Raw genomic sequence first — 12,859 nt, forward strand, 5'->3', positions numbered from 1 at the left:
TGTTTGCATGGCCTGCTGCCAATTGGGATCAAGGATGGCTTGAGCATAACTGGTGGGTTCAGTGGTGCCTGAAATGTTAACTAAAAAGGAATAATGGGGGGATGAAATGCGAGAATAAGACAAGAAATGAGAGAGTGGGTATTTTGTACCTGTAACAGCAGATGGCGACCGGGCAGATGAAGAGGCATGGTTGGACATGTGGTAATGTTGGTGCCATGCGGGAGCCTGCCTTGGACGAGTGGAATGACGTGTTGGAGCCATGGGAGATGAATGAGGTGAACCAAGTAATGTTGGTTCAGATGGAAAATGAAGAAGTGGCAAGGTGTGGTCAGATGAATGGGAGATAGGTGGAGTGTTGGGAACCACTTGACTGGTGGTGGCGGGGTGAGGTTGTGGAGAGGAAGGAGTGATGCTGGTAGGTTCTACAAGGGAGGCATCAAGAGGTGGACATGTGGTGTCATGGGTAGGTGTGTTAATGCTAGTTGGGATTGGGATGGCAGGAGGTGGACACGTGATGTCATTGGGTGATGAAATGGGATTTATAGAAAGTGGTGGTTCAATGTCAAAAATTGGGTTAGGAATAATAGGAGTGGAGGAAGCAGGTTGAGGTGGGATAGTGGAGAAAGGAAAAATATGTTCATGGAACTGAACATCTCTATTAACTAAAAATTTGGAGGTGTGCAGATCAAAAAGTTTGTAGCCCTTTTGTCCCATTGGATAGCCAACAAAAATACAAGGTGTGGCACGAGCATCAAATTTTTGTAGGGGATGAGTCACAGTAGCATAACAAAGGCACCCAAAAACTCTAAGATGGTTAAGGGTTGGTGGCTGGTGATAGAGCAACTCAAAAGGAGATTTATTGGACAATAATGGAGTGGGCAAACGATTGATGAGATAGACAGCAGTTAAAACACACTCCCCCCAAAAAATGAGAGGTAAATTGGCTTGGAAACGTAGAGCACGGGCAACATTGAGAATATGACGATGTTTGCGCTCAACAACTCCATTTTGTTGTGGAGTGTGAACACAGGATCGTTGATGTGCAATTCCATTGGTTTGCAAAAACTCTTTCATGGATAAAAATTCTGAACCATTGTCAGTGCGAATGGCTTTAACATTGAAATTGAATTGAGTTTTGACAAAAGTAAAAAAATATTTTAGAAGAGTTTGTGTTTCAGATTTGTGAACCATCAAGAAAAGCCAAGTGCATCGAGTAAAGTCATCAACAATTGTAAGAAAAAAACGAGCTCCCGAATGAGAGGCTATTTTATGTGGACCCCAAATGTCACAATGTAATAAGTCAAATGCTGAACGCGATGAAATAGAACTTAGTGGAAAAGGAATTCTTGTTTGTTTAGCCATATGACAAATGCCACAATTATTGTCAACAGAAACAATTTTTGAAGGAAGCAATGAAGAAAGTAATTGAAACCGAGCAGGTGAAGGGTGTCCGAGACGAAGGTGCCATAAATTGGAGGTTTGTGAAACTTGACAGGAAACAGGTATCCTTGGCAAAGGCGACATGTAATAGAGACCACCACGTTGTTTACCCATACCAATCATCTTCCCGGTAGCCAAGTCCTGTAAGACACAAAATGTGGGAAACAAAATAACACAACAATTGAGTGAGTCGGTAATTTTACTGGCTGACATTAAATTCAAGTGAAAGGAAGGAACACACAAAACATTATCTAAGGTGATGGTGTTATTGAAAGGAATTGTGCCAACTGAAGTAATTGGTGCGGAAGAACCGGTGGGTAAGTTAACAATGGGAGTGTGAGATGGTTGCGTTTTTGTGAAAAGTGTAGAATCAGATGTAATATGATCTGTAGCCCCGCTATCCAAAATCCAAGGTTTGCTAGAAACAGAATTAATTGAAGGAACAGTAAAGGTGGACAGACCTGCTGCATTCACAAATGCATGGTTATTACCAGAGGATGATGCATTGGTGTTGACTAGTGACATGGCTGTGGCCAATTGTTGATATTGGTTAGAAGTAAGTCCACTCAAGAAGGTTTGAGCTGAAAAGTCTGGAGCTTGAATTGGGTTTTGTGAAGGCTGTGTGACACTTGAAGAGCCAACTTGCTGTGCAGCGTGTGCGGATGGGAAGGATGAGCCCGCATGTGGAACAAACCCATGTGATCGCTGCGTGAAGGTGCGCGTGTTACTACCTGAGAAACCAGAATTTCTGCGTGAGTTTGTACCTCGATTGGGCCCTTGGTTTTCATTCCTGGCATGATTTCCTTGTCCGCTTGATGTGTAGGTTCCGTCCTTGAAACGGCAAGTGTCTTCCGTATGTCCGTTTCGATTACAAAAATTGCAATGGAATTTTAATTGCCTGCAATCTGCAATTACATGACCATTGCGATCACAATGATCACAATGTTTATTTTTGGAATTGTTTGGACGGCTTTGGATAGCTGCAGCAATAGAAAAGTTCTCGGTTGTTCCCGATGTCATCTGTCGTTGTGTTTCATCTTGAATGACAAGTGAATAAGCTTGACGGACTTTGGGCAATGGTGTTATCATGAGGATGTTGCTGCGAACGCCACTGAATGTGTCATTAAGGCCCATGAGAAATTGCATCATCTTATCTTCTTCTCTTTCTTCGTTGTGTGCTTTCATCTCATTGCAAGTGAGAGGAGTTCTGTATGTTTCTAATTCGTCCCAAAGGCCTTTGAGTTTTGTGAAATAGGCTGAGACTGTCATGGTGCCCTGTGTGAGAGAGGCGATGGACTTCTGAATCTGATAAATTGTTGGCGCATTTTTTTGTGAGAATTGGTCTTTGAAATCTTCCCATACTTGATGAGCGGTCTTGGCGTGGACAACCCCTTTGGCTAGATCGGGTTCCACGGAGTGAGCAAGCCATGATAAAATCATACTGTTGCATTGATTCCAAAGAGCATATTCTGTGGGGTTTTCTGTTTCTGATGGCGGCTTAATGGATCCATTGACAAAGCCAATTTTGTTCTTGGCTGTGAGGGCATGAATCATGGATTTATTCCAAGATGGATAATTGGCGCCGTTCAATTTTGTTGGAACGAGCATATGACTAGGGTGGTCTGAAGAATGAACATAGTATGGATTTGATGTATCCATACTAGAATTGCTGTTGCTATTGCTTGAATTTTTGGAATTGGATTTCTTGTTTTCTGGTGTTTGTTCTTTGTCTGACATGGTGGTTGCAGGTTCGCTGGAGGGTTTTGAAAAGGTTAGGAAATCAGGCACTAGGGCGCAGCTCTGATACCATGTAAAGAATGTTTAGTTGGAAGGTTTTGGTATATTGTCAATAGTAGAGTACAGCAAAATATATACTACCAATATTACAGAATCTCCATAGCGTGATCCCCAATCCTAGGGATTGATTTGGATCTGTCTACCTATATCAAGTAACTACTCTATGTATGGTTATAATTAACATATTACAATAATAACATATCAATTACAATATATTATTCTAATAGTATGGGTTGGGCTAGACATGGTAAAACTTTAGCTGAATTAATATAATTAATTCTGGGTTGGGCTCCAAAAGTGTAAAGTCTGCTATTATGGTATCTAATGAGATGGAAATTAAAAATTTATTTATGAAATTTTGTTGATGATTTGAACTCCAAACTCATCTTCCATTTGAGAAACCATTTGGATACAACTAAAAACTAGGGTTTTGTCAGTAAAAAACTGTTACTCTATACACAAGATTTTCATCTGGTTCTGGCTGGCCATGTTAATGATGATGGCCCTCAAAAGTTGTATCTACTCTGGCATAACCTCTACTAGGAAAGCAAGTTCAAGTTCCTGCTCTGAGAAGAAATGAGCTACCCTTCCTTTTTAGGATGATATTGGGTAGTTCTACACGAAAACTGCCTCTGCGATCTCTGGAACAAGGTCAACAATCACTCCCTCCACGCCCATTAGAATTTGCATGTACACAGCCTCTGCCACATTGCTGCAAGAACCACCAACATATCTTCATTATTAATTGGACAAGTTTCTGATATATATTTTTATTTATATATATATATATAATTAAAAAAACTAATGAAAAACTCAGAAAAACGGCTTACTTTAATTGTCCATAGGTTATAATGCCAAGTTTGGCCTCTTTGATCCTGGTCACTGCTCCTGGATTTCTGAAGATAGCTTTTACTTCTGATACAATTCCGTGCAAACCGCCCCGCAAGCAAACCTTAATGGCCTCTTCCATCGAATTCCTTCGAACATCCGCGTAAATTTCAGACCCTCCATTTGTGAGGAAATATACCTGGATCACATACATTACAGCTTCAAAAAGTAAGCCATTGAAAATCATTCAATCTTATGAAACATTTTCACGGAAGGCTTTCCATTTAAGGCAGTCTATGGGGAAGTTTGGAATGTGATCTTACAGGGTATGTGCTCTGCAATTTTCTCATCAAAAGTGCAGCATCAGGTTGAAAGCTTGAAAACAGAATTGGTCTGTCTTTGGCGAACTTATTTACCACCTGTTCAAAGAAAGTTCGGGAAATATTATCTGCTTAAAACAACAATATTAATTGCAGTGTGCTATAAAACATGCTAAAGAAACATTCTTACCTGCAAGATCACTCGAAGAACATGCTCGAGTTTTTCCTCTTTGTAGACTATCTGATCATCAAACTTCAATTCTATATTGAAACCCTTGGAACGTTCAACTTTCTCGAACACCTCTTGCAATGTGCATAGGGAGTCATCCTTTTCTACCTTCCACTCAAAAATTCTTCCATCTTTTATTTTCCTAAGCATAGGCCTCTCAACCTGGATATGGGAATGAATGACCTGAATATTCATCCTAGACAGTATTCTACCTTCCATGCATCATGCATGCATATTATTTATCAATCTGAAAACAGGACAATCTCCAATTTTGATTACCTTTCCTGCCTCCTTCTGAGGTCCATAGGAAAGAAATTCCAGCAGAGTTATGTCTGTAACCCTTTGCTCCTTGAAAACACCCTGAAACCAAATTACAAATAGGATGAATATTCAGTATGGTATTAAAAAAATGAAATAAAAATAAAGAATTGATGGGATTAGAGCATTGGGAGATATATATAGAGAAGTAGAACTAACCTTGTCCTCAGCGCCAATAAAGTTGTCATGAAAAATGACTGGATAGTCATCTTTGGTCACCTACAAAAATAGCTTTTGTTTACAGTTTCTTCTAAAGGGTTTTTCACTCACCCAAATGTAAAAGTAAGAAAATGGAACAAAAGAACAGAAAAGAAAAAGAAGCAGAGCAATCAGTACCCTAAATTTGAATGAATAATTTAACATTGATTTTGTAGCCCCAAATTCCATGACAAGCCAAGGAACATGTGTTATAGTAAAATAAGAAAAGAACTGCAGCAAGATTGCTACTTTTAATGGATTGTTTTCTTTTGGGTGCCCCCATTAAGCACAACGATTATGCTTTTACCTGAACGTCAAACTCGACGAAATCGATAGGGAATTTAGAGGCAGAATTGAAAGAGAGAATAGAGTTCTCTTTGATGCATTTGAGCCTTGTATCATAAGATTGTAGCATGTTCATCCCGCTGCCTCTGTGTCCCATCACCATGAACTTGGGCCATTCGTATCCACATATGGTTACTTCACCTTCATCTTTCACACCTATTCACAAAACCCAAGATCAAGATCAAAACCACTTTCTATTTTCATTTTTTATTTTGTTTGAATTCAAAGCAATTTGATTGAATGGTGATCACCCTGAGCCAAGCGTGAAGAATGGAGGGCCAATGCTGCATTTTCTGTGACTTGGTGGAGACTAGGAACGTTTAAGACATGCACGGCTCTGAGAGACATTTGCTCTTGCAAATTTGCGAACTTGCAAAATTGCAAGCAAGCTTTCGAATTCAAGAAATGAGGACGCTTAGAAAATTGGCACTTGGTCCACAGAACACACAAGCTTGGAAAGTGGTAGGGCGTATTTAACAAGGTTCACCAATACTAAAATAACACACATCCCAATTGCCAACTAATTTTTTGTCTTTAAAAAAAAGAAGAAAAAAAACAAAAAAAGAGAAAGAATCTTCCATTCCTAAGGGCCTTAATTTTAATTTTTTCTTTGTGTTCATTGAAAGAACGAAGAATTCGCGCGGAATCTTGGTTTTTGTTTTATTTCGCTAAATTTTTGCGGCTTGGTGTTTTCGAGTTTAAAGGAATATGCTTAAACTTCATTTAGTATTTTTCTAATTTTGCGTACTTAGGAATTGTTTTTTTTTTGCTCCAAGTCAACTTTGACCATGCATGTCCAAGATACGCGCAAACCGCGGCAACTTTAATTAGCATTTCATTGTTGATAAGGGAATGCTGATGTTTATCATATTCTTGGCCAGGGTTTAAGGTTTGACTGTTCGAGACTCGTCTAGATCTCAACCGAAGATTTTCATTTCACATAATGCATAAGACAGTGTTCAAATTGTATGTGAAGAAATACACATACACACACACTCTTCATAGATATGGTATGTTTTGCTTAGTTGGAGAGCAAGGGCGAACTCAGAAATTTCTATAAGGGTAGGCTAAATTTATTTTATTTTATAGAGGAGATATATTATGAACTCGTAAGATGTCATCGCTTTGAACGTACAAGATGCTTCCTCACGTATAGAATTAGTGGCTCCATCCTTAATCAAGTTCTCAACAATTGTACAAGATGCATTAAATATATTTAATAAATCCAAACAAGAATCATAATGAGTATCAACATTAGATGCAAAAGGTGTATCTTTGTTATCGTCACCACTTTTTTTGAAGAATGAATAAATAGTTTTTCCTCTCTTTACCAGTCTATTATCATCATGTGACATGATATCCTAACAAGAAATACTAGACACCAAAAATCATATATGCTAATTAATAATTCAAGTTGCAAAAATATATATCAACAATCTCCAAAAGTTTTCACTCAAACCCTAAATCATAAAAACTTAACAACAACAATTAAAATTGGAAATTGAATATAAAAAAGAAAAAAAGAGAAAAACTTACCAAGATTGAAGAATCCACTGAAGATGGGTTGGTACAATTTTTCAGAGGAGGAGAGCTATTTCCTCTAGGCTCACAAGGTTCAAATAAGGCGTTTTGGGTGGCTAGAATTTTTTTTTTATATGTTTGCTCTTTATGGGTATAGCCCAATATCAGTACGATTAGAATAGCTCAAGTTGGTAGAGCCTTAGCATGAGTTCTGCTTCTAATCAAATTTATATAGGTTTGGATTGATGTTTATATTATTTCATATATGCTTCAGGATTGGGCTTATTTTAAATAGAGGACTGAGCTATTATTTACTTTATTTTGATTGTGCTATTTTTAGTTTATTAAAAATAAATAAAAAAACAATGCATGTGTGGACTAATATTTATTTGAATAGGAATAACCCTATAATAATAAGACCATATTCAATATTTTATAAATATTCTCCTAGGCTGAAACCCACTCTAGCCTAAGCTTAGCTCCACCCTTATTCGAAAGAGAATCATTCAAATTTTTTCATATCTAAGTTGATTTGCTTAATAATAACTAACTTTTAGCCTAACGATATTTTCTTCTCTTCCCCTTTCTCTTCTCCCTTGATTAACAAAAACTTCTTCCATAAATGCAGACCAGAATATTTGTTATTGTCATATGTTGGGGAACCCCGGACTTGATAGGAATAGGATAGTGTAGAACTGTCTGGATTTAAAAAATCAATGGTCACTAACAAAAGTGATGTAGCTCACTGCTATATGGCAAATGACAATGCATCATCAAAGCAACCAAGGCTTGGTGTGAGTGGAGCACTAATGCTTGCCTCAAAAATTTGTTTGTTTTTTTTGTTTTTTTTAAAATCCAACAACTTTTGCGAACATGATCCGTTCTTTTTCCTTTTCGTTCACTTTATTCGCCAATTATTTTCAAGATTATTGGTGCAACTGATTTCACGTGAAACATATAGAGAATCAAAATATGTCTAGGTGAAAGTTCATGAAAAACACACTATCCTCTCGCCTACCATCTAAAAAAAATGTGCGTTTGACACTTAAATGACAAAATTTTGTTGCAGAATATCGATCTGTGACACTTTAAGACTTCTTTCAATATTTGATAAGACTCCTACACTAGTCAATTAGAATTCTAAAAGACTTAAAGTAGAAGGATTGCATAAAATATGAGGCATTTCTCTAATAAGCACTCCTTTTTGTTTTCCTATCGTTCCTATATATGTATTGCACACAAAGCATAGTGGTGAGGAAAACGTATGATTTCTCTTTCTGTTTGAAAGCGAAATGACCCTATCCGAACATTATTGGACTGGTTAAGTTCATAAGTCAATGACTGATTAGCAGAAAGACTATAATGAAATATTACAATGATGAGTTATAATGAAAGAACCTTTAATAGCTATCAGATCATTTACATACACTACTACAGAAAATGAAATAGATGATGGTGATCCACCGTTGTTGTGATGCTTTGAAAACCGTCGTTAAATTGACCGTAATCTTTTGGAGTATCAAACTACGACAGCTTTTCACCATCGTTGTTTATCTGTAAAGACGACGGTTTTTAGTAAAACCGTCGTTGTTCGGATGTAAAGATGACAATCTTTTGTTAAAAACCATCGTTGTTTATGGGTTAAGTCGTTATTTATGGATAAAGACGACGGTATTTTGTTAAAACCATCGTCATTTATGAGTAAAGTCGTCGGTATTTTGTTAAAAAGCGTCATTAATTTTATATAAAGACAACGATATTGTGTGAAAAATGGTCATTGATTATATGTGACAGTTTTTCCTATAAAACCATCATTTTATTATCTTTAAATATGTCATGTAATAAGTTCCCAAGCTATTACATTTTAGTTTTTTGTTTCCTATAATTCTATACAACAATTTTAACTAGAAAACTAATTATAACGCTTTATTAATGAATATATATACTCAAAAATTATTTCTTTCATAAAACTTGAAGATTCAATTTTATTACATAGAATTAGAAACAATGGAACTACATGTGATTGCGCACAAATTCTACCACATCCATAGATGATACCTGAATTACACGGTTCCTAATATCAACCTTTTCTCTTTCCTTTCTTGTTCTGTACTCAACATATAGCAAAGCCTTTCTTCCTCCCTTTAATCGTTATAGTCCAATGCCCCTTCTCCTGTATCTTTTCCAAAATCTCAGTCTTTTCGGCAGCTTTTTCCCTCTCTTTCAATGCCTTCCCTGCTCCATAAAAAAAGAAGAAGCACCCAATAACAAAATTACTTAAGTGAATAAAATGAAATTACCTTGTGAAAAAAATTAATCAAAGAACCTGTTAATTTGTTTTCAAGATCCTACAGGAAAACAAGATTAGGATCAATACATAGCACATCTTTCTAATTAGAAATTGTTTGAGTAATGAACAAACAGGATTCAAATCTCTCTTACTTCTTCCCAAAAGACCAAGAAATGAAAAAAAAAATTTCCAAGAAAAGAACTAATATTATTATAACCGAACGCTGACCTTGGCATCAGCAGCCAAGGTATTAAACAACCATTCAGGAGGAACAAAATCCCAGTGGTGGATACCACCGTTTTTACTGAACGTAATGTAGAAATTTGAATTCTATGAGAACTCAATTTTCTGGGACTCAAAGTTACTGAAATGAACTTTTTGCAGAAAAGCAGAGATTCAGTGACATACTTATGTTAGAACACCAAGTTCAATACATTCCAGACTTATAATACAACAAATATTGTACGCTTTCAATAGAAAATCCTAAAGCTTAGAGCCATTACCTTTTTTTTTGTTGCAATTCCTGGAGAGACTTATTTGATCAAGTAAAAGAAATACTCTGACTCAACTTATAGTTCAAAAGAGCTGCACATAAAAAAACAAATAAGGGAAAAAGAAAGTCAGCCAAATTCAGGGACATAGACATAAAAAAATTTCAAGGTTCATGTGTTTGTTTTCTAGAGTTAAAAGACAAATCGCCATCATCATCATGTCATTGTTGTTATACATATGCAGATAAATACACAAACACAATTACACAAATTGCTCTTTGCTGCGCATCTCATCTCCAAACCAACCCCACGCACAAGCAACAATGAAAGATTTTAAAACAAAGTCCATTTATATTTCAAACATCACAGTCATAAAACACTATAACTACTACATTAAGGAAGGGGGAAGAGAACTCTACTTCAGGGGTCATCTAAAAATTGAAAGTTTCAAAATCCTCCACTACCCACATCCACCTATACTTACGTTCTTTTATCTGTCTTAAGCAGGCATGCGTATCAGGAAATTATAGATCACATATGGGCTAGAGAACAGAATCCACAACTAGAAACAAAGTTTCAAGAAAACAAATACTTAAATCTGAAATGTATTACGATGACAATCAAAATACCTACACTCATAGACACGGGCTACATAAGCAAGCACTGTGAATAACACAAGACGAAATTTACAGTCTTGTTCTTATTCATCTGTTTTGACTATCTTTCCCAAATTCAGAGTTACTCTCTCGATAGTCGATTCCCAAGCACCTCTTTATGGCAAATGTCAAACCAAAGAAAATTTGCGTATATATTCTCAAAACTAAGGAACAAAACAACATTGATTAGATAAAAACCCAAAAGTAAAATCCCCGAAGCCCCAAAATCCACAGAAACAGAAAAACACATAGAAGTAATGAATTTAATTTTCAACCAACCTGTTCCCAAGTCGCTTCACAAAAATCCAAGCCAATGTGAAACTTTATGGCGTAGAAAATCTAAGGGCCCGTCTGTTAACGTTTTCGGAGAATGTTTTGTTAGAATATTTTCAGAGAATGAAAACAAGAAAACAAATTTGCATTTTCAGGAAATGAAAATGCGTCTAGTCGATTAATTAGAAAACATCTTCAGAAAACAAAAACAATGAAAACGTGTCTGATAATATAATTTGAAATAATAATATGTGAGTTATTTTTATGAAAACGTTTCCCATGAGAATGAAAACAACTTTTTTCTATTTTCTACAAGTACACATGAACTTGTTTTCATTTTATGAAAATATTCTCAGTGTTTTCTGTTTTTGGGCCACCAAACGTGTTTTTGCCTCATTTTTGTTCTCTGAAAATAAAAACAACCCCTTAAAACATTACTGCACGGAGCCTAAGTCATTAACAGGAAAATAAACGAACACTTCAAAAATTCGTAAATCAACATAAATCTATGACCCATAAGTGAAATCATAATTTTAAAAAAAATGAAATTGCATAAGTGGCATGAATCGTGTTCTTGTAAGTTGGAAGATTGGAGATTCGACCATCGTGGAATTGAAATCTCGTACGGAAGTCCAGAGGATGCATCGCGGAGATGGTGGCAAACCCAGTGACGGCGCTGATGATGACAGTCTCCAATTGCCACTACCATTGCCACGCCGACGACATTTGAATTGCACCGACAGATTGAAAAGCTTGATGCTTCAGACTACAGCGGCAACCGCCAGGTCTGAAACAACCACCGTTGCCTTGTGCTTTGACTTTTCTCTACAATCGCTTATATAATGCCGTTGTTTCAGGATTTCAAATCGAAACCACCAGGTCTTGTACCAGTAATGAACGACTATAGAGGGAAGAGAGATATGTGATGACGAAGTTGGGTTATCGATTTCGACAGAGAAGTCTTTCTTGGAGGCAGTGGCATGGGTTATATGGTCATAGTATAAAAGTGTCGAAACTTTTTAAGCTAAACTATTAAGGCATTTTGTAGGACAAATGAGTCATTTCCTATATAATTATTATTTTTAAATGTAAAAATAATTTTTTTACACACTAATACTCTACCATGAACTCCAACCTATCCTAGATACCCTCTATCTAATAAGCGGAAGAAGAAGTTTGCTTTTTTTTTTTTTTTTTGGAGAACCCCTTCATAGATAAATTCATCACTAAAATTTAAGATTTTGAGCTCTCTCTTCTTCCTTTTCTTTCTTTATCTTTTACAATTTTCAGATAAAAATCTCAATAATCACATCAACACATAATAAGGTTATAAACAATACAGTGAACCGTTGAATTTACATCTAACGGTGAGTGACCACAAATCTCTTGGACCCCTATAGTCTAAGAGATCAACTAAAAATTAGAGCAATAATTTAATTAAAGGATCAACGAACAATAAAACATGGATTTGTGTGCTTGCTTGCTTAATGAAATGAACATATTTTTAATTACCAAAAAAAGAAATGACCATATTTTTGAGTTAGAGACTTAGGGCTAGTTTGGTATTGTTGTGCTTTAAAAAAAAAAACTGCTTCTGTTGTGTTGTGAGAATAAACATATGTTAATAAAAGCAGTTAGGCGTTTGGTAAAGTGTATTAGAAAAAGTGTTGTGAAGAGTCAAAGTGTTTGGTAAATTTTTATCAAAAGTGCTTTTAGTGTGTATAATGACCAAAGAGGACATGATGATGAAACTATTCCTTTTTCCTTTTTCTTTTAATAACAAAAAGAAACCAACTTCACTACATATCTTTTTTTGTTTTTTGTTTTTTGTTTTTTTGTTTTGAGTTTTTCTATTTAAACCCCACATGTTTCTTTGTTCACTCCAATACTTAAATCATTAAGCTCTTAAGTTTTATTATTGTGTAAAAAGAAAAAGAAAAAACAAGGCCATCCAACTTAATACTTAACCCTAGTACATCTATACACACACCGCATACACCCTACCGCTCTTCATATTAAGTTTTAAAAAATCACAAACTCCTCTACACCCTATTGCCAAATACTCTTCTTTTTCAATTCAAGAAATCTATTGCACTCTCATCTTCAGAAGAAATAATAATAATCATCATCAAACAAACAAATCAGAAATAATA

At 35.9% G+C, this 12,859-nt stretch overlaps 1 protein-coding gene across 1 annotated transcript; it reads right to left on the reverse strand.

The window, feature by feature from the left end:
- On the reverse strand, nt 4,064-5,830 carry LOC18790072 (glycerophosphodiester phosphodiesterase GDPD2). The gene is made up of 7 exons (XM_020554974.1): nt 5,727-5,830; nt 5,438-5,631; nt 5,092-5,151; nt 4,894-4,974; nt 4,576-4,776; nt 4,389-4,484; nt 4,064-4,264 (listed from the first exon to the last, which is right to left on the reverse strand). Exons 1-7 carry the CDS (start codon nt 5,821-5,823, stop codon nt 4,064-4,066), a joined length of 930 nt encoding a protein of 309 aa, XP_020410563.1. The 5' UTR covers nt 5,824-5,830.

The sequence above is a fragment of the Prunus persica genome, chromosome G1 (genome assembly GCF_000346465.2).
Source record: "Prunus persica cultivar Lovell chromosome G1, Prunus_persica_NCBIv2, whole genome shotgun sequence".
NCBI classification, from domain to species: Eukaryota; Viridiplantae; Streptophyta; class Magnoliopsida; order Rosales; family Rosaceae; genus Prunus; species Prunus persica.